Source organism: Takifugu flavidus, chromosome 13, assembly GCF_003711565.1.
Source record: "Takifugu flavidus isolate HTHZ2018 chromosome 13, ASM371156v2, whole genome shotgun sequence".
Taxonomy (NCBI): domain Eukaryota; kingdom Metazoa; phylum Chordata; class Actinopteri; order Tetraodontiformes; family Tetraodontidae; genus Takifugu; species Takifugu flavidus.
This window is the reverse complement of record NC_079532.1, coordinates 450,777-473,904: the sequence shown is the minus strand read 5'-3', so window position 1 is coordinate 473,904 and position 23,128 is coordinate 450,777. Positions and strand designations below refer to the sequence as shown.

General features: G+C 46.1%; 2 protein-coding genes across 20 annotated transcripts in view; both read left to right on the top strand.

The window, feature by feature from the left end:
- The window catches only part of cadps2 (Ca++-dependent secretion activator 2), a 55,395-nt gene extending 38,622 nt beyond the window's left edge, over window positions 1–16,773 (top strand). For 2 of the 19 annotated variants that reach the window (XM_057053180.1, XM_057053177.1), the window contains exons 18-30: window positions 737–893; window positions 3,459–3,600; window positions 4,387–4,506; window positions 5,507–5,536; window positions 6,508–6,663; window positions 6,805–6,952; window positions 7,941–7,955; window positions 9,768–9,842; window positions 9,953–10,036; window positions 10,116–10,148; window positions 13,360–13,467; window positions 15,458–15,562; window positions 15,700–16,773. In XM_057053180.1, the coding sequence (XP_056909160.1) occupies window positions 737–893; window positions 3,459–3,600; window positions 4,387–4,506; window positions 5,507–5,536; window positions 6,508–6,663; window positions 6,805–6,952; window positions 7,941–7,955; window positions 9,768–9,842; window positions 9,953–10,036; window positions 10,116–10,148; window positions 13,360–13,467; window positions 15,458–15,562; window positions 15,700–15,870 (1,344 nt within the window). In that variant the 3' untranslated portion in view covers window positions 15,871–16,773. The other 17 variants (XM_057053179.1, XM_057053176.1, XM_057053185.1 and 14 more) reach the window with 14 other exon arrangements.
- A 1,344-nt stretch (window positions 16,774–18,117) lies between these two features.
- Window positions 18,118–22,788, top strand: fezf1 (FEZ family zinc finger 1). The gene is made up of 4 exons (XM_057053208.1): window positions 18,118–19,180; window positions 19,544–19,678; window positions 20,411–20,543; window positions 20,987–22,788. Exons 1-4 carry the CDS (start codon window positions 18,428–18,430, stop codon window positions 21,226–21,228), a joined length of 1,263 nt encoding a protein of 420 aa, XP_056909188.1. The 5' UTR covers window positions 18,118–18,427; the 3' UTR covers window positions 21,229–22,788.
- The last annotated feature ends 340 nt before the right edge of the window (window positions 22,789–23,128 follow it).

Here is a 23,128-nt window from a genome sequence, read left to right as displayed (position 1 = left end):
GCGTTTGTGCTAAAGTGGCAGATGACACAGCAAGTGGCAGCTCTGCCATTAGCATCGGCGATGGCGGAGCGAGCAAAACAACGCCCACGGCCCATATGTGCATTACATTTATACGCCATGGTGTAAAACTGATCAATCATAGGTGTTGAGACGTAGCAGTTGTGATCAGCCCTCAGTGGCGATGTGCCGCTCTGGCATCTGTTTCAGCGCTATTTTTAGTGGCCTCGCTCTGCTGCTGCCATGGCAATGAGAGAACTTCCATTTTGTGGCGGTGATTACAAATTAAGGGCTGTTTTGTCGTAGCAGTGACAGTTTAAATGAAAAATCTGGTTCCTTCAGTGTCTTTGTTACTCCTCTACGTCATGTCAGATGGTCGTCATGGCGAATTACCAACATTCACATTTGTAAAGTTTGTCATAGACGTCAACCTCAATGCATTAACATTTTCTCAGCCACCAGAGGGCGGTCAGTCGTCATTGCTTGTTTCCCTGTTTGGTTTCCAACAACTTAACTTTCTGCTGCTCTGTTTCTGTTTCTGTTTCCAACCTGAAGGGAAGAGACGTAAGTTCATTTCCTGTGTTTGTGTTGTCATGCATGAACAACGCTCACTGTTTGTGTTGCACAGTATTCAAGTCTGCTTTAGCTGACATGCTAACCTGTGATGAGCCAGCTACTGCCGGCATCAGCAGCTCTGTTGGCTGGACGACCTGATGTTTCTCATCTGTGGTGTTTTCAGGCCTTCTCGTGGTGGCCTGAGCTGATGGCAGAACACACCGAAACGTTTCTGTCTCTGTACAGAGCCGACATGGACGCGGCCCTGCAGGTGCAGCCCGTGGACTCGTGGAACAGCTTCCCACTGTTTCAACTTCTCAATAACTTCCTTCGCAGTGACGGTGAGTGTGACGGTGTCCGTTTGCAGGAATCCATTGACTCTCTATCTCTATGAACATTTGAGGACAGGGTCAACTGGGAGCTTGTTTCACCCACCCACTTGGCTCTGAGCCATATGCAGCATGCATGCCACACCTGAGTGCAGGCAAGATTTTTTCTGTGATGCGGTGCCAAAGGCCTGACGTCATGGGCCCGCGGTAGCTGAGCAGATATCTCCTCACAGTTTCAGCGTCTCATTGTTTCTTCTGACTGCTATCAAAATGTTCACCTTTTCAAGACACACCAATGGTGGCATGTTATTTACTTAGTTAAATGTTTGCGATATATCGGATCATGTCTGTCGTAACGTTAAACACGATGTGGCTCGCCTGCTGCAGAGAAACTCACCATGTCAACGTGGATATCCATTTTAAATGGGTGTAACCACAAGTAATAAAACCACTAATGTTGAAGTGAGAGGGTCCGGTTTGACACAATGCACTTTGTAAAAATGCAGTGTTGCCATGCACGCTAACAAGCCTTCGCAGCCAACCCTCCTCTTCATCACAGCCTTTTTACTCCTCTAGAAACAGCAACTTATTGGTGAGCAAATGCACCTGTGTTGTGTAGCCTTGCTGCTAATTAACACTGATGATGCTGTTTAAGAGCTGAGGTTAATGGCACCTCACACACTTGACACAGCAGCATCGATCCCCCCACCCCTTCACCAAACCCACCCTCTGGACCTCCTGAAGAACTGCCTTCACTGCCTTCCATATGCTTTTTTAAACCTCATTGAGGTCCACAGACATGAAAAACAGAACTATCTCAGCTGAGACCCAATTCTCTAAGGGTTCCTCCAAAGGTTCCTGGTTGCCTTTGAACATGAACATGATTTTAACTATAACAGTCACAGTTTGTGCTGAAGGTCCAAACAGACTCAGAAGTTTCTCATGTCTGTATTCATGTTGTTTTCCTCTCAGATAAATCTCGCTTTGATTGGAATTCTCATTGTTTCTGAGCCCTCCTTCCTCTTTGTCTCGGCGCCAGCACAGATTTGGCGAATGGCGACGCATCATTTGAAGTGTTTGATGCCAAAAGAGCCTCCAGTAAAGTAGGAGACAGGCAGACGGCCCAAGGCCACCACCGGGAACAAAGAGCTTTTTAGTGTTTCATTACGCACAAACACGATTCCTGCAGCTCCCGTCGGCTTCTTTTATGACTTTTTACTAATTACATCGTCCCCGCTGTAATTACTCTGAGTATCACAGCAGAAGTCGGGTTAAACTGCAGAACACCGAGCAAACAGAACAAGTGCAGTATGGTTGTGTTTTTGATAATTGTGATAAAAGTGAGAGAAATTCACTTGAACTCGTTCCTGATCGGATGCAGATGAAACAGCGCATTAGAGACAAAAAGGCCACCTTCTCTAAAAAGTAAGAATAATTATTAATGTGAAAGGAACAATAATCATGTTCATAATAACCCAGTTGAGACCGAGAAGCCGGTCTTCTCACCACTACAGTCGGATTGTCCTCACCGCTATGATCGGATTGATGTTCTGTCAAATGTTAAAATGCTCACTTGATTGTCGAAGTGTGAAGGCAAGCGGCTGTGACTAGAAGCTTCTTCTGCTCCCAGGAGGGCAAAAAGGCTAGTGTTGATAATGCTGGAGCAGAGCGGGAGGAATTAAAGCTAATGAAGTCTTCAGAGACCTGCTGCTTGCTGTCATTTGACACCGTCTCTGACCGATCAGCTGCAACCTCCCGCAGCCTTGCAGCACCTTTCCCACAGAAGACTTCCATCAGAAACCTCAGGAGGATCTCTAGGAACAATGCACTGATAAAAATTAAGAGATGAGTCCAGAAAATGACATCCCCCATGATCAGGGACAGTCCTGTGTATGCTTATTTCGTGGTAGAAACTCGAGAGGAAAGGGTGCTAAGATGAGCAGATGTAGCCGAGCTAACTGTACAGTAGCAGGTAAAGGGAAGTCCAAGTGGAGCCAATGCTGATGAAACAATTCTCAATGTGAGGATAAAGTATCGGGAGGTTCTGGAGGATGCCGGCTGAAACCAGCTGCCTGAACATTTCTGGGATCGGTTCCTGGAGCGACAAATTAATTTCCACCTGGGCTGTGCATCTGTCTGATGATGGCTTGAGAACATTTAAAAGCAACATTCAAGTTGTTTCTGCATGTTTGACTTGAACAGTGTCCTGCTGAGGTTTGGGGTACGTGCACAAGAAGGTCTGTCCATGAACAAAACTGAGCTGAAGACAGTCTTTGTTACTGCGAGTTTGGCCAGCAGGAGGAGATAGAAACACACGTCCTCCAAGATTTTGAAATAGAATCATTTCGCTCTATTCTGAAGGGACATGAGGTGTCCTTGAATTTTTCATTCGTTCTGGTTTATAGCCTGTAAGCACAACTTTTATTATGGAATTCCACAAATCTGAATGATTCTTCTTTTTGTTCAAGGTCTAAAAATCGCTGCTGCTGCAAATCACCCTCGTGTGGGTTTATGTTAGCGGATCGTCTAGCGCTTGTTAGCAATAGCTTGACTGGTTTACTCACCTGCCTCCTGCAGCTCACCTGTGCAACGGGACGTTCCACAAACACCTGCAGGACCTCTTCATACCACTGGTGGTGCGCTACATCGACCTGATGGAGTCGTCTATTGCTCAGTCCATTCACCGTGGCTTCGAGCAGGAGAAGTGGCAGTGTGTCAAGTAAGCTCCGCCCACCCGCTAGCATCCACGACATGGGCACCGGTTTGTTTGCTCTTTAATGTTTCATGTTGAACCACAAATTTGCACTTTTGTATTTATTAGGAAATATACAATCAAGATGAGGACGTTGGTGGCACCTGTCATATGTCTTCAGCTTTGGCCACATCCGAGTCTTTTTTGTTCAATGCAGAACTTTGAGGCTGGTGTCATACCCATAGTTATGAGTTCTCTTTGGACTCCGTTGATCAGTGAGCGAGTCCTTGGCCGTCCTGTGGGATCTGACTCACTTCAGCAGGATGGCGATGACCTTGACCTTGGGTTTTTCTGCTCATGCTTGTCACAAAACATAAATAGCACAGCCTTGTAATTTTTATGATTCTGTGTAGTTTGGCGGCCCACCTGATGTTCATCACCCTGCTGTGGTTGTGGGCGTGGTCTTTTGCGGTGTATAGCTGAGTGGGGTCCCCGAGCAACTGGCGGGACACGCCATTGAGGCTTTGTTTCCGTTTAGTGCTTGAGCTATGCTAATGGTTTCTGTGAATGTAAAAGAAACAATGCATGTGTGAAGAAATGGCATGGAACAAAAGGAAGCAAGCAGCAGGAACACTGGCGGTGCCACTGCGTCCAAATGCTGCAGAAGTGAGAGTGAAAGGATGAAGTTGAGGAGCATTTGTGTTTAATTACCCATCAGCAGCTGCTGTTAAAACTTTCTCCTGTCTCATCTTGTCCTCTCTAACATGTCTGTGCCTGGGTCCCGCCCCTGGTCTCGCCCCCTCTGACCAGCAGGTCCCTGACTAACAATCTCACGGGCGTTCCTCTTCCAAAGGTCCCCAGCTTCCCCCTCAAACTGCCACAGATGCCCAGTTTTTCAGCGCCCGCCTGGATGGGACCGCTGTGCGACAACGCGTAGGTACCGTAACAAACCCGAGGCCACAGGCGTGCTGACTTGCTGCCACCATCGAGTTTGTTACCAAAAGAATGAAATTCAGCGTTCTTCTTTATACAGAAGTCAATGTGGAAAAAACTGTTTGAAAGTCACATCAGAACTGATCTGGATCACAACACAGCTGTCAGGCTTCAGTGAAAAGGTGTAAAGATTAGAGTGGCCCAGAGCACCAGCTCACAGGTTCGGCATGCTGGTGTTGAATGGGCTGGTGGGGCGGGGTTACACACAATCTGTCGGCATGGTGACCTGGTTTCATGTTGCATTGAACCAGAACCAGAACAGGTTCCACACTTTGAGCTCCAGAGCAGAGGCTCTCTCTCTGCTTCTTTCTGCTGAGGCTCCAGAGCAGAGAGAAGCAGCTCTGGTGCTGAGCCTGGTGTGTCTCATCTGCCTGTTTCTGCCCGTTTCTGCCTGTTTCTGTGTGTTCCAGACTGTTTCTGCCTGTTTCTGTGTGTTCCCAACTGTCTCTGCCTTTTTCTGATTGTTTCTGTGTGTTCACAACTGTCTCTGACTGTTTCTGTCTTTTTCTGCCTGTTTCTGTGTTCCTGACTGTCTCTGCATGTTTCTGTGTTCCTGACTGTCAAGCCTGTTTCTGCCTGTTTCTGTGTGTTCCCAATGGTCTGTGTCTGTTTTTGACATGTTTGTTGTCTTTCCGTCTGTTGCTGTGGATTTCTGCCTTTTTTCTGGCTGGCTGTTTTTCACACTTTTGCTTGTCCGGTTGCTACCTGTATTCTACTGTTGTCTGTCTGTCTGTCTGTCTGTCTGTCTGTCTGTCTGTCTGTCTGTCTGTCTGTCTGTCTGTCTGTCTGTCTGTCTGTCTGTCTGTCTGTCTGTCTGTCTGTCTGTCTGTCCAGTCACTCAAAGCTCCACCCACCTCTGAGTGTTTTTGTGATTGTGCGCGTGACCCAGTGCCCTCTGACCTTTCACCTTCTAACCCTGACCCTCCATCTTCTGTTGCAGCCTGCAGGGAGTAAGTCCACCTGAAATCTTGTAAGTCACATAAATGTTCCAGCAAAAAAAAACAACTTGCCCTTTTCCCAGAATTCCCAGATTGGTGGTTTCTGGTGGTGTGGGTCCTCTGTGGTCAGTTGCTCCAGGAAGATCCCGCAATAATGGGTTTCCTGGTGGTGAATCTGACTGTTCCTCTCGTATGACAATACTGTTTCTCACATCAGTGAGTGACTGTGTCAGTCAGTGGCCATACTGGTCCCAGCCCCCGAGGCCAGTTGGGTCTGAGGCTCTATCAGCCATCCCAGCACACAGGCCACTGGTCCTCCACTGCTCTGCAACGGCCAATGAGAGAAGGACAAGAGAAAAAAGGCTCTTCATTAGCGAGCACAGACTGCCGAGTGGGATGGTTTTTCCCTGGGGAGCCGCTCAGAGAAGAGCACCGCTAATTAGACATGAGGGGACAGTGGCGACGCAGCGTTTGTCCCCATGCTGCCACTTGTTAAGGTAACAGTCTTTTAACCACAAAGTGAAGATCTGGTTTCAGCCTCCTCCATCAGTCCTGCTGCGCTGTACACTTGGACGCCGTCTGCCTGGCAACAGTGTTCAGACATCAGAGCCAAAACACTCAGTTTGGAGATCATATAAATCTAAAGTGATGATTCTTGGCCAAACACGTGACAAAAATGTGTTAATGCGCAGGAAGAGAAACTTGGAAAAAGGTTAAAACACGAGAAATAAATCCATTTCCACTAATCAGACCAAGAACGTGAAAACAAATGTTCAACATCTGCCTGTTTTTATATGTGAACGGAGACTTCAGTTCAGATTCTTTCTCTAAGTCAAACGTTCTAGTCCAGGCATCCTGATGTGTCCTCCTTCACGTCCAAACACCTAACCCTGACACGAACACGTGTGGATGTGAACAAGGACCTCACCTTGCAGGTTTAGCCCAGTTGGCTGGTCTTGGTTGCAGGCTGGTGGTGTTCTGACCATCTCCCCTGTCTCTATAGTAATGGCTCGGCCACCTCTGAGGATCTATTCTGGAAGCTCGATGCCCTGCAGATGTTTGTGATGGACCTCTACTGGCCTGAGCCCGAGTTCGCTAAACATCTGGAGCAGAGGCTGAAGCTGATGGCCAGCGACATGATGGAAGCCTACATCAAGAGGTGAGAACAGTATTACAGAATTTTGCTTTACAGGACAGGTGAATGTAGAGACAGACAGGAAGAGGGAAGGGAGCGGTGGGAGGAGAGAGAGACTGTAAAATGACTGTAAACTCTGTAAAATCTCTTGCTCTGTCCTGACAGAACCAGATCAGCCTTTGATGCCAGACTACAGAAGTCCAGCAGGTGGACAGACTTGCGTGTGCCGCCGACCGTCTGTACCATGTTCAACGTCCTAATGGACGCCAAGAGACAGTGTTCCAAACTGTGCGTGCTGGACATGGGCCAGGAGGTGAGCTGGTGGTCACATGACACAGCAGAGATATGCAGAGATTTTACTTTGTAAAAGGCTGCTTCTCCAAGACAGAGTCAGCCCCCTTGTGGATGACTGCATGACGTGGCTCAGCTGTAAAAGCTTGATGATGATGCCGCTGGTGGTGAAACCAGCTTGGAAGCCGCAGAGTTGTAGTTGTGGAGCCTTTTACCGGCTCCCCTCTCCTCAGTTGGAGGATGTTTGCCGGCAGCTTCTAAAGCACCTTGGCCGTCTTTTATTCGCGGCCTCGCTCCACACAGGTCGAGTCAGAGTGTCACTCTGAAAGAGCACTTTTTCCTGGGCGCTCGGCAGCGGCCAAGTTCAGGTGTTTTTGTGTTCACTTGAAGCGGCCGAGCGCTCTAGCGGAGCTGTTTAATGGATGACCGTGAAGCCTGAGAGAGACGGTGGCCTTGCCGCCGCTGAGAGCTAAACCCTTGGCTGCCGGCAGTCTTGATAGAGAGCTAAGCTCTGTGTTCTCTTAACCTTCAGTTTCCTCTCCTATCTCAGCATCTGTTCATTTATTCACACGCTTCACAGGCTGCTCTCCGACTGTTGCCTTCACACTTTCCCGTTTGGAAAAGCGTTTCCATCATCAAAGAACCGTCAGGTAGTTGAAAACAAACATGTGAAACCTGATGTTTGTGGGAAAAGTCATCTCTAAAAGACGAAAACAGCCAAACCAGTGCTCCCATCACAGACTGGACCACTACTGCCATGTCACAGCTCTTCTGCTTTCTTTGTCAGTTCTAATTTCTAGGAAACCTCCTCATTCTGACTTGACCACTCATGTTCAGGCTCCAACAGTTTGAGAGTCTTAAAGAGCAGCTCAGTAGCGTAACAGATGTCAAACATCTGCAGTAGCTTCTTCTCCACTGTTTAAGAATCTGTCCCTTTTTAACTGATTCTATGTTTTTTGCTCTCCCGTGTGTCCATACGTCCATCTGTCCCTCCATCCTTGAGTCTCCAGGCTGACAATCAGTGGGTAAGTGACAAATCACTGTCGTCTTCTTGCTGACTGACTGACTGAGTGACTGGAGATGAAATTCAGACCTCCATCAGCTCTAACTTCCCAAACAAACTTCCAGGTTTGAAAAGCTACAGCATCTAAACTGTGATCAGAAGTGATCTGGAGGCAATTCAGGGGTCATCAAGAGGGATTGGGAGGTAATCAGGGGTGATAAGGAGTGATCAGGAGGAATCAAGAGGTGCTCAGGAGTGATCAGGCTTTATCATGAGAGATCAGGAGTGATCCTGCTGGCGCCTTTTGATTGGTTCGTTTAGTGTCACAGACAGAATTGTTTTTTTTTTAAATTTTTTCCTGCCAAAACGGCAAAAACCAAACATCTTTTTTGTCCCATCTGTGCTCTTTCCAGCTGCTTTTGTCAGGAAAGCCGTCATGCTAATTGAGGTAAGAAGAGGAAAAAAAAGCCCTCAAGATTTTCCAAAAGATGCTGCTCACTGAAAGAGAGCTGCCATTTTAAGGACGTGTGAAGGAGGGGATTTAAAAACGGCACAATTAGGGCCGGCGGCGCTGACCTCCCGAGACCTGCAATTTGTCAGCGATCTGCGAGCTTTGTTGATTGAAATTTTTAATTTGGGCGTTCTTTAGACGGCCAGTGAAAGGCCATTGTCGCCCAGACACGAACTCCCCCGCTGCCACCGCCATTCAGCGCTTAGCCCAGCCACCTTTTTTTCTTCCGTTCCTTCAGGGGAAAAGGTGCCAACGTGTTTTTAGCTTTGGGGCACAAACGAGACGTGAAATGGCGGATTAATTGAATCTGGTGAGTCTTTGGTCTTCACAGCTGGACCAGAGCTTTAGAGGAATACAAGGCTGTGCTAATTGTGAGGAGAAGCACAAAAAGTATCCTTCAGATTCCTCTGCTTTTCCAGCACAGACTGGAATTCACTCACACATAATGGTCCCATTAGCTGCTTAACGGTGCTGCTCACAAATGTTTGGTTGGCTGCCCCCCCCTTCCCCACCCGTGTGTGTGTGTGTGTATGTATGAGGTGTGTGTGTGTCTGAGTGTGTGTGTGTGTCTGAGTGTGTGTCTGTGTGTGTCTGAGGTCTGTGAGTGTGTGTCTGAGGTGTGTACCTGTCTGTGTGAGTGTGTGTGTCTCTCTGTGAGTGTGTGTTTGTGTGTCTGTGTATGTCTGTGAGTGTGTGTCTGAGGTGTGTGAGTGTATGTCTGAGGTGTGTGTGTGAGTGTGTGTCTGTCTGTGTGAGTGTGTGTCTGTGTATGTCTGTGAGTGTGTGTGTCTGTGTTGTCTGTGAGTGTGTCTTTGTGTGTGTTTGAGGAGTGTGAGTGTGTGTATCTATCTGTGTGTGTGTCTGAGTGAGTGTGTGTGTGTGTGTGTGTGTGTGTGTGTGTGTGTGTGTGTGTGTGTGTGAATGTGTGTGTGTGTCTGAGGAGTGTGTGTTTGTGTGTGTGTGTGTTTGCGTATGTGTGTGTGTGTGTCTGTGTATCTGAGGTGACTGTGTGTGTACCTGTCTGTGTGAGTGTGTGTCTGTGTGTGTATGCCTGTGAGTGTTTGTGTCTGAAGTGTGTGTGTGTGTGTATATGTATGTAGTTTGTGTTTGTGACTGTGTGATTGTGTGTGTCAGAGGCGTAAGTGTGAGAGAGTGTGCAGGAGTGTGTGTGTGTGTCTGAGGAGTGTGTGTGTGTGAAGTGATCCAGTTCACTTTAGTGATTTCGATGATCTGGACTCTAACCTGAACCACATTTCCAGCCACTGTTTGTAGTTCAGCAGGAATTGATCTCATTGATCATGTCTCTTCTTACCCCCCCCACAGCAGAGGTATCACTCCAGGATCGATATCCTGATCGATGAGGCAAACGCTGACATGACTTCCTGTTTGATGGCGAAGGTAAAGATGTTTTTTTCTGTATCTGCGTCTCTGGTTTGGTGGAACTGAATGAAGTCCTGATCAGGACCTGAGGGTCTCCTCTTCATCTCTTCCCTCTTTGGTGTCTGCAGTTGGCCAGTGTTTTAGATGGTGTCCTCTCAAAACTCTCCAGATACGATGAAGGCACATTGTTCTCCTCCATCATTTCTTTCACGGTGAGTGACCAGTTCTTTGTTCACTGGAACAGAAGAAGTCTCACCTTTCTTCTTCTCTTCTGCTTTTGCTCTCCTAAAGGTCAAAACAACAGGCAGATACATGGACGTCCCCGTAAGTCTGTCTGTATTAATGGTTCAGTTTGTCATTCTTGGTACTATATTTGTTCCCCTGATGTTCTATGCATCACTGTCACTTGATCACACCATTGAACACGCGTAACACCTGATGTGGGTTTTTATTCCGTGTTTGTCTCCAGAGTCAAAGAACACACCACCCTAATTAATTGCTCCTCCATCCTTGAGATGTGTTTTGTTGAGTGTTTGTGGGCGAAGTTGCGTGTGTCAAATGGTTAATAAACGGTGGTGAGAGTGGGGGGGGTGCGGGGGGTGGCATGGTTAAAGTGTTGAAGGTGTGAAGGAGAAACATGTCTCATCTGCTGAATTTAATGTTCACAAGATCAAGTCAGCAATGAAAAATGTACCAACTTTTTGAAAACATTTTTCACAGTTTGCTCTAGTCCAAGTGGGAGAAAAGTATGGAGAGATTTACAAAAAATGACAGAAAATCTGTTTTTATTTTTAAAAATATCCCTCCTGAATCATCTGAAAACTGGATGATGGATGGATGGATGTTGGATAATTGATGGATGGTTTGTTGGATGATGGATGGATGGAAGGATGATGGATGATGGACGGATGTTGGAAGTTGGATGGATGGATTTTGGATGGAAACCCTGTATGTGGACCCTAACCTGAGTCAAGGAGAGCATAAAAGAGCCCTCAGGTCACACCTGGAGATAAAGAGCAACACCTGAGCTCTTTGGCTCCTCCACCCTGCTGTTGTGGCTCCTGTATTTCCCATCATGCTCTCAAGTTCCAGACTGAAATTATAATGTAAGCATTACCTGCTGCTCCTCTTCTTTAGTGAGCAAGAAACCTGACACAACTAAGCTTCTTTTCCAGGTGGAATAAAGAGTTAAGGGGCGGGGCTTTGAGCCACTTTGCTGGAATGCTCCGCCCTGCTGTCACGAGAAGCCTCTGACTCTTTCTGCACACTTGACATGAGAATGGGTCAGTGTGTTGGTGTGTCTGTGCCCCAAATGAGGCAACAGAACCTTAACAACCATTAGTTGATGGATGCTAATGTTACCATCATGCCATTGTTGCTTTCGTGTAGAGAACATTCCTCATCTTTCACTTTCTCTTTCATCTCTTCTGTTTGTTTGTTTATTGCTTCTTGTTTCTCTCATGTTTCCACGTTTGCTGACCAGAACCTGCTGCTGCTGATGAATAAGGCCCAGTCCAGCAGGGTCGCTCATTCTCAGTCCAGGACCCCGGGATATAACGCGCACACACACACATATAAAGACACACACACCATTAAAAACTGAGCTCTTCATCAAACAAAGCAGACATGAGGGCTGAAGGTGGTACAGAGGGACCTCGTTGCTGTGGGTTACCTGGGCCCCCCTGGTCTGATGGAGGAGCAGATAACAGCATTTGTCTGATCAGTAAAGAGTGACGGTGTTACTGTTTTCTCTGCTCTCCTGCTTTAATGTGGTTGGAATTGTGCCGGAACCTCTGATAGTCACATCCACAGGAGAGGGTTAAATGAGCCCAGGCTTCAGGCCACGAAGAGCTTCCTCCTCCTCTTCCTCTTTTTACTCTACCTATTTCCTGTCCTCTTCCTCCTCCTCTTTTTACCGATTTTCACTCCTCCTCTTCCTCTTTATCTTCCTCCTCCTTTTCCTCCTCTTTTTACTCTACCCCTCCCCCCACATTTACCTAACGTCTGCCAACTGAAACAAAAGCTCTCCTCTGATAACCCCACTGTGGCTCTGATTCCCACTCCTCTTCCTTCTCCTCCTCCTCCTCCTCTTCAGCGGTTTTCCCGGGGGTCCTCGCCTCACCAGCAACACCGACACGTTTACAGATTACACATCAGGACAACTGCTCTGTTATTATTGTTGCTCTATTATCTGTTAATATTGTTTCTCTGTTCTTATTATTAGAATAATTATCAATCTTCTGGGGTTATTGCTTTTATTTATTATTGCTGTATTACAGTATTTCTGTTATTATTAGTATTGTTGTTACTGCTATTGTTATTATTGGTTATTATTATTCATAATAGTAATAATTCCTTATTACATTGTTTCAGTAATAAAGTCCATCTGACATGGACATGTGCGCCTGGTCATGTGACCAGTTCTGCTGCAGCAAGCAGGCTTGATTTTGCTCAATGTGTCGTGTGTGACCGACATGGACTCGCATCTTCAGGACGATGGTTGCAACTCTGACAGGCCTGTCAATCACGCCCCGGCCGTGTGACCCCACTTTAACCTGTGGTTTGTGTTCACCGCTCACTCTGAATCACAGCCAAACCCCGCTGACGAGTCTTAGAGCGAGTTGTAGATGTGATAATGGGCGGAGTCAGCTGAGGGCTGATCGAGGGCGTAACAAGCATCTAAAGGTCAATTACCCACAGGAAAATCTGGACAAGAGAAGGTAGGGAGAGGGGGACTGGATTTCAGATGACATCAGGTACCAGAATCCTCCGTCTGATATCACAACTGTTTCCGCTGGTGGAATCAAACCCTCGCCTTCCTCAGCCCCACACCCCCGTGCTTCCCTGGGGGGGCGGCGTGGAGAGAAGGTGTGAACGAGTGTTTTGATGGCGATCTCCCCTGATGATGGGAGGCTACTTCACACCAAACACCACCTCTCTTCTTCTACTTTTTCTTCTTTCTCTCATTCTTCTCCTGATCCTTCACCTCCTGATCCTTCACCTCCTTCACATTCACCTCCTCCTCTAAAGATGATTGTAATCCTTAAAGTAACCACATAAGATGATTGTGAAAAATAACATCAGGTGTTTGGTTGATTCACTAAACTATCCAGCTGCTTGTAGCTTGTTGATGCTTCTATGTTGGAAAACATTAAGACATCCATCCATCTGTCCATCCATTCATCTGACTAGCCATCCATCTGACCTAATGGAAAAACTGCTCTTCCATATGGAACTACAAAAAAACAAGTTTCAGAGCAGTTGAACAACTTGACCAACAATGGAGCAACAACCTTTGAATCAACATCCATTTCCACAACAACCAATTCAGGAAGCAACCCATAAAACTGTTGCCCTGGCAAACAGCAGGCGCCGTGGGAACGCTCTAGATTAGGAAAGGGTGGAGGTCATGTGGGCTGTGCCTCTACACCTGACAAGCATGCATCCTGCAGAGAGTACAGCCCATCAAGCGTTCCCGTGGAAACCCAGCTCCATTGTTTGATTGCTGTAACACATGTCTGTCATTGTTCTGCAGAAACCAGGCTCCGACCTGGCTGACAGCTACATCAGCTTTGTCCGGCAGAACCAAGACATTTTGCGAGATGGCATCAGGGACGAGCTGCACATCCAGAAGATCTTTGATGTGAGTTTACGTATGCTCTTGATGCACATGCTAACCTTGATGCTCACCTGGAGCTGGCGGCACCATGGCGCTCACACGTTTGTTCCTTTATATTAAAAGACCTTTCCTAACCCCACATGCTCTCCTTCCTCACCACATCCGGTGTGCTTCTTTTCCTCACCATGTTTGGTCTTTGGAAGTGTGGCAGTCAGAGTTTCTGGTACTTCTGTTTTCAGCAGACAAAACTACAGATTCAGGTGATCTCAGCAGGTCGCCACCAGGCTGAAAACACACTGCCTCTGTTGACCCGTTTATCACTTAGGAAAACAGCCAGCAGCACCGGCTCGCTCTGCAGGGGTCGCAAACAAACCCCCACTTTAGATTTCCCAAAGTACTTTAGTTGTGATTGGTCCAAACACGAATCAGCCCGCCGCCGCCAGTCAATGTGGAGGACATGGCAGCACAGACCTCCATCCATATTAGCAGCATGACAGCAAAGAGATGGATTTCTGCCACCTGCAGCCTCCACTGAGGGAGAGTGTGTTTGTGTGTGTGGTGGGGGGAGGGGGGTGTGTACTTGCTACATACTAACTACAAAACAAAAAACAAAACTGTATTCTACTAGAAAAAGTCAGGACATTTTGCTTTATCCTCACAACTTTGTTGACTATTTGAGGGGTAGGACCTGGGAATGTATGATGCTTACGAAAATCCTCACAATGATAGAAATACAAGTGTGTGTGTGTGTGTGTGTGTGTGTGTGTGTGTGAGTGTGAGAGAGAGAGAGAGTGTGAGAGAGGCCCTGCTGTCACCTCTTTCTCTGTGCATGACTTGATACTTCTGTGGCCCATTAGACTGTACACACACACACACACACACACACACACACACACACACACACAGGTAAAGTGTTGCACATATGTGAGTGGGCCCCCCCACCAGGTGCATTATGGGTAAGTACTTGTCTCCTTTGTTACACAAACATCACCAATATCTGTGTCACAAAATTTGTCTTTTAAAGCAGATTTGAAATCATGATATCATTATGTTTATGTTCATCATTATAAGTCTGTCCACACAGACACACAGAGCTGTGCATCAAACTTACAACCTTCATGTTAACACAGATATACACACTCAGATACACGGAGATACACACACAGCGACACACAGATACACACACAAATACACATGCACACTCAGATACACACCCAGATACACGCAACACACAGATACACACAGAAACACACTCGGGTGATCTAGCGGCTGTGTGTGTGTGTTTCTCTGTTGCTGCGGTAATTCTGGCAGCGACTGAATGTAAGCGTGTGGCGGCGGTTTCTGGTGCTGAATTCTGCTGTAATTAAAGAGGAAAAGGTTTGATGCGGCTGCGATGGTGGCAGCCTGGTAGTCAACGGTTTGACAAAGATGACAAAAGCATTGGCTGATTTTTTTTCTGTTCTTCCTCAGCAGAGGTCATGGTGGAGCGCCGATCTTTTCCTTTGATGTGCAGCATTCCGAGTATTTTCCGGTAAATTGGCGGCGTTGAATAAGCGAATGTTTTGTTTGAGTTTCATCGTTTGCACGCTGCACATCCCTTGACCTTGAGTTGTAGTGTCATCAGCATTCAGAGGCAAATGGCGATCATCATGGCTCCTCACTAGGATGACGGGTGCACGCCGTCCTTGCTCGCCCGTGTCAGCATTAACATAGTGTACTTTTATTTCAACTTCAGAGCAAAGAAATCTTCCAGATTACTTCAGACCAGCTTCATGATGCTGCTCAGGGGCTGAATGAAGCAGCTTTCAGGAGGTTCTGGTGTTCTGCTCTCAGCCTTTTGATTCCTTTGATGTTTTGATCTGTAGAAATGTGTTCTGATGATGGTCCCTCATCCAGCAGGAACTAACCTGACCATTGTTTACCCAGTTTCAGACCAGTCTCACTGCAGTTAGTGTGTGTGCGTGCGTGCATTCGTGCGTGCCTGTGTGAACCCATATTTTCCTGTGTTTGGCAGCTGTGGTACACGGGCTCCATGAATGCGGTGTGTGTGTGGCTGACGGAGAGGCTAGACCTGCAGCTCCACACTTTCCAGCTGAAGACGCTCGTCAAGATGGTGAAGGTTAGCAGATCCACAGCTCCTCTGCCTGTGGTCCAGTGTTTATTCAGGGGAAACATTTCCAGTCAGACCAGTTTCCACCTATTGCTCTCCTCTGATCCTCCCAGTTTGTTGCTCATCCACTTTTCCCAAACCCACAGAAGACCTACCGTGACTTTCGGCTGCAGGGCGTCCTGGTCGGAACGCTGAAGAACAAGAACTATGAGACCGTCTACAACCGGCTAATGGTGGAGGGGGCAACAGCGGTGGTGAAGGCCGGCGACGGTCTGCAGGGCATCAGCATGAGAGACAGCGATGAGGAGGACGAGTAACCGATGAGTCACCTTCCTCACTGATACAGAAGGACTATGGTTGATGCTCAGACATGTTTAATTCCTGTTTTTGTTCCCTTTTGATGTTAAGTGAGAGAGAATTCTGTGACACAAATGTGAGGGACCCAGAAACAACCAGTAGAGACACCATGACAGACAGAAACAGAAGGACAAATGCTGACAGCAAAACCAAACCCCAACTGTAGCTTGTTTAAGAGTTACATGTGGTTATCGAGAAACACTGGTTTTACAATATTTTTTTAACTGTGAGTAGAATTTCACTGTGTAGGCTGTGTGCATGTTGTCACGGTTTGTTGTAGAAGCTTTGTAGAAGTCTGTACAAGACCCTCACAGTGGAAAGTGGCTGGACAGTGAGACAGGAAGTCCCCCTCCTATGCGCAGCCATGTTCTTCTCAAAGTCACTTTGTACCTCAGTTTTTGTTGTCAGTGGAGTTTCCAACACAAAATCCATGACAAACTAAACCCATGTTCAATCATCAGCACATGCGATGAGTCAGCCAGAAAAAACAAACGATCTTCACTAACCTGGCCTCCGATGCTCGGTCAGCTAGCACAGTTTTGACGTGTAGCATGAGCAATAGCTGTTCTGACTGATCCAACACAGCAACCACACCATAGCCGTAACCGTGTTACGGTGCACAGCTGCATTAGCAAACACAGCATCGGCGCATTGAATTAGCTAGTTATATTGTCTGCGTTGCATTCCTGCGCTTTCAGACACTTCCTGTTTGAGCTATACCTGAATCCGTTTTGAAAGCAAAGGCTCAAACTTCTGCTGCTGCTAACTGCTGTGTGAAGGTTTTGATGAATTCACATTGTTGTGAACGAACAAATAAAAGCTGAGCTGAAGGTGAAATGGTGGATGAGAGAAACAACAAAGAATGTTGTTGGTCTGATTGATGTGTTGACTGATGAGCTGTAGCTGTTCCTGTTGTTAGTCATCTCCACTAACAAATAGCTAAATGCTGTCTCCTTAGTCCCTGTAAATGTCTCCATCAAAGGCAAAATTTCTGCTCACATTCAGTTCAACCAATATTTAGAAAACGTTCCTGCTAAAGGAGGCAGGAACATTGGGACAACATGATTTGAAGGTTCTGTTGGTCTCACAGCCGACAGATCTCCAGTTCTTGCTGTAACCAGTTTGAGGTGGCGGAAAACACTGCAGCGACACTGGTGTGTTTGGGCCCAAGATGATCAAAGAAACTGTTCTCAGACACCCAGGATGGATGCAGGATGTTCTCTGTCTTCTACATATTCAGCTTTGATCATTAAAAATAGAGACTCATTTAATTTAAAGCACATCAGCAACAGTTTTAGAAACAATTTAAGGAATTTAATATAATAAGAAAAATCTGATCAACATTTTTTTATTTCTCTAAATTCAAGGACACGTCAAGGTTCTAACAAGAACATGGCTTTTGCAGGAGAACACACAGATGCACTGTTGCACACAATGTTATTCATAAAGTTAATAATGATAAAACAGATATTATTAAAGTAGCATTAATTGCATTAATTTGCGTCATTAGATAGAAATGTGAGAACAGCATTAAAATAATTAGAGTAATAACAGTTAAAAAAAACAATGGCAACAAACAATAATTTCTTTTTTTTCCTCATTTCAATTTATTTGATTTATGGGCCATTTTATCTTTTTATTTCACAAAAGAAATTTAAACGTTTTCTTAATTTGTTAACTTTTATTTTGTTATTAAATGTTATTAAATTATCTTTACATATTCTCAAAACAGCTGATTTTTAAGTTCCTTCTTCACATTTTATTTATTCATCGCAGCAGTTTTATCTGGACTTTCAGCTTGTTCATCTTTGTTTGACTATTTGATAAAGAGTTCACGTTTTCCTGCTCCATTTATAATATTGATAATAATTATTTCTATATTTATCGTTGTTATTAGTATCACTGTATGATTGCTATTACCTTTTTATTCTATTGTCTTAACGATACGTGGTCGCGCGCTGTTTGGAATGGAATAAAATAAAAAAATTGAACAATGAAATAAAGGAGAAAAATAGAAAATAAACATAACGGCATAAGAAACTATAGCATTAGAAAGAGTTTTGCTTGTCTCGCCTAAACGCGCGTGGGGAAAGTTCTGGCGCGAGCTTCTCGGATCGATGACTTTGATCTGATGGGCGCCTCTGACAGCTCCTGACCCGTCATGATGTCACGCGGAGCCACAAGGGGAGGTGAGAGTGAAAGGAGCCTCAGATGATCCAGAGTCCCGCCAGCAGGAGCACCTCTTCTTCCTCTTCCTCCTCCTCTTCCTCCTCCTCCTCATCTCCTCATCTGTGAAGAATTGACCAAATTAGGTCCTCCTCCTCGCTCTGGACGGTAACGATCCGGGTCTCGGCTCTCGGCACGCGGGTATCGAGCGAGCTGCGGCCGCGTGTTCGACGGGTGTGTGCGTGGACGCTTCCCCTCTGATGATGCCCTCTCCTGCAATCCAGTAGGAGCAGCAGCGACCCCCTCCAGGCCTCCCTGCAGTAGCTCCTGGTCGCGGTGGATGCGGAGGTGATGGACGCTCCTCTCCTGCGCCCAGTGGGGTTGCTCGGCGCCCCCCCGGCTTCTGGGAGCCAGCCCACAGGCTCTGACATGCAAGTCGGCAGCGGGAAGCCTCTCGCGTTCTCCATCGACCGGATTATGGCCCGCACTCCAGAACCCAGGTCGATACCGCTTCCCGGCTGGTTCCCGTCCTCCCCGGTGGGAAAACCCGAAACGTGCCCGTCCTCGCTGCACTGCATGATCCCGCTGCTGCCGTTCGGGTACGAGCCGGGCCACCGACTCAGCGTCGCTGGTCTGGATTCGGGCCACTTGGACGCTTCTCTGCCCGCCAACGCAGACTTTCTGGGCTTCAGGGCGCATCAGGAGGAGTCCGCCTCCACCCCGGGCCAGTACAAACTCTTCAGACCACGCGTGGTCAACCAGTCCGCCTTCCCGACGGTGGGCGCTGTGTGTTACCTGAACTGCAGCGGCGACAGCGGGGGCTGCCCGCCGCCCGCGGGGCTTGTCAACCTGCACCCGATGGCCTCGTACCTGCTGAGCGCCCGGCACAAATCCCTCTTGACGGACAAGAGCAAAGCGGGCCTGCAGGCCGCGGAGCGTTGCCCGGTGTCCCAGAGCCACATCCAGATCCAGAACTACATGAAGGACCGGGACCAGGTTCTCACCGACAAACTCTTCAAGAGCTCCGCGGCTGCGGCCGCGCGCCTCAGCGGGCCGTGTCCCGGCACCAAGCCCAAAGTGTTCACCTGCGAGGTCTGCGGCAAGGTGAGTCAGAACAGCCCGAGCAGAACCGGGCTGACAACATTATTATTATTTTATTATTATTATTATTATTATTATTATTATTATTATTATTATTATTATTCACAGAAGAAAATCTAACTGGGTTTAAAGGGGAGGTAAGTAAATTAAGTAAATTTGGAGCAGTTCGATTTAAAGTTGATCAGCTGTCCCACATTATTTTTGCAACATGTCTGAATTATTTAAGCTTTAAGGGCAGAAATGACGCCCAACCACGGTAAAATTAATCATTTCAATTAAAAATAAGAAAGTCAAAATCTTCAGTTTTCAACTGTTCTGTTCCTGTAATAACAATAATCATTATTACTCTTTTGTCTCCTCCCGCAGGTGTTTAACGCGCACTATAACCTGACCCGCCACATGCCCGTGCACACCGGCGCGAGGCCTTTCGTGTGCAAAGTTTGCGGAAAAGGATTCCGACAGGCGAGCACGCTGTGCCGCCACAAGATCATCCACACTCAGGTTAGAGTTACCACTACAATAATAATAGTTAACAACAACAATAATAATAATAATTACAATAATAATAATATCAACAACAACAACAACAATAATAATAATAATAATAATGATGATGATGGTAATATACAAGAAACACAATAAATATTGGTATAATGACAATACACTAGTAGTCATATTGTGAATCAACAACAAGAACAGCAACATAACAGCAACATCAGTTATTATTATTGAGCTATATTATTGTTGTTGTTGTTATAAGCAGAGGCGGACTTCAGCCCCCCGCGACTCCGTAAGGGAAAAGCGGCAGAAATTGGAAGGTTAATATCATTATTGTTGCTATTATCATCATCGTTACTTCTATTAATACATTTTTCTTTTTATAGTTGTTATTAATCTATTTGTAAAAACGTAAATGAACGCGCACACGCGTATATGTATATATATATTTAAATTATTTCCTGAAAAAAGTACTTTAATTTTGTAGAGAAGAAAACCAGTAAAGATGCCGCGTTTCTCGTACCTGAACACGTGGCAGTTTATTATTATTTTATCGTGATTATTATTCTTGATCGTGTTTTCGGATTACATTAGAAATAAAGAAACCAGCAGTCCGCGTGATCGTCGGTCTGATTTTCTGAGTGCAGCACTGAAATAATCCAGATTCTTCTGGTGGACTTTGATCCCCTTCAAACACACAGACCGAAAAGATCTCATCTTGTTGTTGTGACGCAGGAAAAACCGCACAAATGTAACCAGTGCGGGAAAGCCTTCAATCGCAGCTCCACACTCAACACGCACACGCGCATCCACGCGGGGTACAAACCGTTCGTGTGCGAGTTCTGCGGGAAAGGATTCCATCAGAAAGGTGAGTTTCTATCATCATCATCACCATCATCATCATCATCATCATTATCATCATCAAACATCAACAGAAACCTCACGTGACCTCTGATTCATGGAAACATCAAATAATCCCGTCAGAGCAAAATATAACAGTCATTAGTACCAACACACAAATAAACAACCTGAAATTTGTTAAAAAATAACTTTTGAATTTCAAAGTGGCGTCATAGTTAAGAACAAATTTAGCGGCGGACGTTAGTGGGAGCTAAGCAAAGTGCGCCCTCTGCTGGCGGCACCTGCTCAGGTTACAGTTCCTGTCCTGAAAAATGCGACCAGACGTAACCAGCAACAGCTCCCGAAACCCACGCTTATAGCTGCGAATGTTGTTGTTGTTGTTGTTGTTGTTGTTTATGATGACAAATAAGCAGTTGCGTTGTCTTTCCACCGGTCTCATTGTCTACAAAGGAAACTACAAGAACCATAAGCTGACCCACAGCGGGGAAAAGCAGTTCAAATGTTCCATCTGCAGCAAAGCATTCCATCAGGTGTACAACCTGACATTCCACATGCACACACACAACGACAAGAAGCCCTTCACCTGTCCCACCTGTGGGAAAGGCTTCTGCAGAAACTTTGACCTGAAGAAACACATCAGGAAGCTCCACGATCCGACTGGACCGCAGTCGCCGGCACCTCAGCAGACCTGAACGGGAACATCAGGTGAACTCACACCAATGATTCACTTTTATAGACTTGCTAAAAAAAAGTCTGGATCAAAAGAGTGAAATCACCCAAGGGAGGAGTTCCTACACTTCCCATGATGCAGCAGATAAGAAGCTCAGCTCAGGTCTGATGTTGTCTAACAGGCTACAGCAGAATCTCCCCAGAGTTTATCAGAAGAGCTGAAGCTTTATGGAAAAATCTGTTTCAATCACCACCAAAAGCTGAGATTGGGCTCATACTGGGCTCATACTGGGCTCAGACTAGGCTCAGACTGGGCTCAGACTGGGCTCAGACTGGGGTCAGACTGGGGTCAGACTGGGGTCATACTGGGTTCAGACTGGGCTTAGACTGGGCTTAGACTGTGCTACTAGGCTCAGACTGGGCTTATAATGGGCTCCGACTGGGCTCATACTGGAGTCATACTAGACTCAGACTGGCCTCATACTGGGCTCATACTGGGCTTTTATGGGCTCATTCTGGACTCATTCTGGGCTCAAACTGGGTTCATGCAGGGCTTAGACTGGGCTCAGACTGGGCTCCTACTGGGCTCAGACTGGGCTTGGACTTGACTCAGACTAGGCTCATACTGGGCTCAAACTGGGCTCCTACTAGGCTCATACTGGGCTCAGAGTGAGCTCAGACTGGGCTTATACTGGGTTCAGACTGGGCGTGAGTTGTGATACTAAAACAGAGAAATGAACCTGATGAAAGAATTTCCCTTTAAGCTGATGATTATTGAGAGAAGGTCTGAGAGCAGATTTGTTTCAGTAACTTCATTTCTTATATGACGTGTCTGAGAGGAGGAGGAGGATGAAGATGATCCTCTCTGTTTAGTCTGGACAGAAAACAGGTGAAGGATGAAGATGCAGTTTTGAATCTGGTTCTTTCTTCCTGTCAGAGCCATCTTTATTCCAGACGTTTCCCCATCAGAAAACCTGTTTTCCTTTTGTGATCAAGTAAGACTGAAAACACATTTTCACTAAATGAAGGATGGGTTTTAAGGTGTTCATGGATATAAATCTTCACCTCCCAGAGTTTCGGCTCCTTGTGATAAATCTTGTTAGGAGAAAAATTGGAATTATTTAAGCTGGACTTTTGAGTTTTTCTCTCCCTCAAATGTTCATTTTTGATTGAATCTTTGAATGTTTATTGACATTATTATTTGAAATGTGGGATTCATCTCTGGCTCCTTTCTTTCCCTTTGATTTTAAAATGTCAAAGCTTTTTTTTGGTGTTTCACTTTCTGAAATATTCATTCCTCAGTGTAATGATTCAGAAATAACTGAAAATTCTGATAAGACAAATGGAGCCTGAGCTTAAAGGTGTGTTCTATGTTGGTTTGTTCTTCCGTCCAGTTGTTGTTGACAGAGGAAGAGCCGATGCTTCCTACCTCCTCCTTCACTTTACTGATCCTTTGATTTTGATCTCAGGTTTCCTGTAAAATTAGTGTTTATGGTATTTACGTTAAATTATTCCAATGTTCTAACATGTTGCCATCTTGTTTCTGCTGAATGAGAAAACATTTAATAAATGCTTTAATTGTGTGAGAGTCCTGATCAACAAAGCCAGACAGGTCACATGACCCCTGTCCTGGCTCCAAAACCTGAAGGTCATCAGAGGTCAATCGCCATCCTGTTGAAGATGAGAGCACCAGATAAGACCACTGGATCCTTGCATGGGGCCAGGCCTCCAGCCCTCAGGTCCTGATCTTATTTTTACGATAAACACCTCCTAAAAAGGACAAATAGTGTCGATTTGTCTATCAAAGGGATCATTCCCGATTACTCCTGATCACTCCCGATCACTCATAATCACTCACGATCACTCCGGACCACTCAAGATCACTCCCAAAATACAAAATGTAACTTTTCCCATCTGGTGACG

Bases quoted from the DNA above. Each gene is read 5' to 3' on its own strand.
- fezf1 (XM_057053208.1), top strand. From the start codon at position 18,428: ATGGACGCTCCTCTCCTGCGCCCAGTGGGGTTGCTCGGCGCCCCCCCG. The intron at 19,679-20,410 runs GTTAGAGTTACC...GTTGTGACGCAG, and splicing joins ACAAGATCATCCACACTCAG to GAAAAACCGCACAAATGTAA. The intron at 20,544-20,986 runs GTGAGTTTCTAT...TTGTCTACAAAG, and splicing joins GAAAGGATTCCATCAGAAAG to GAAACTACAAGAACCATAAG.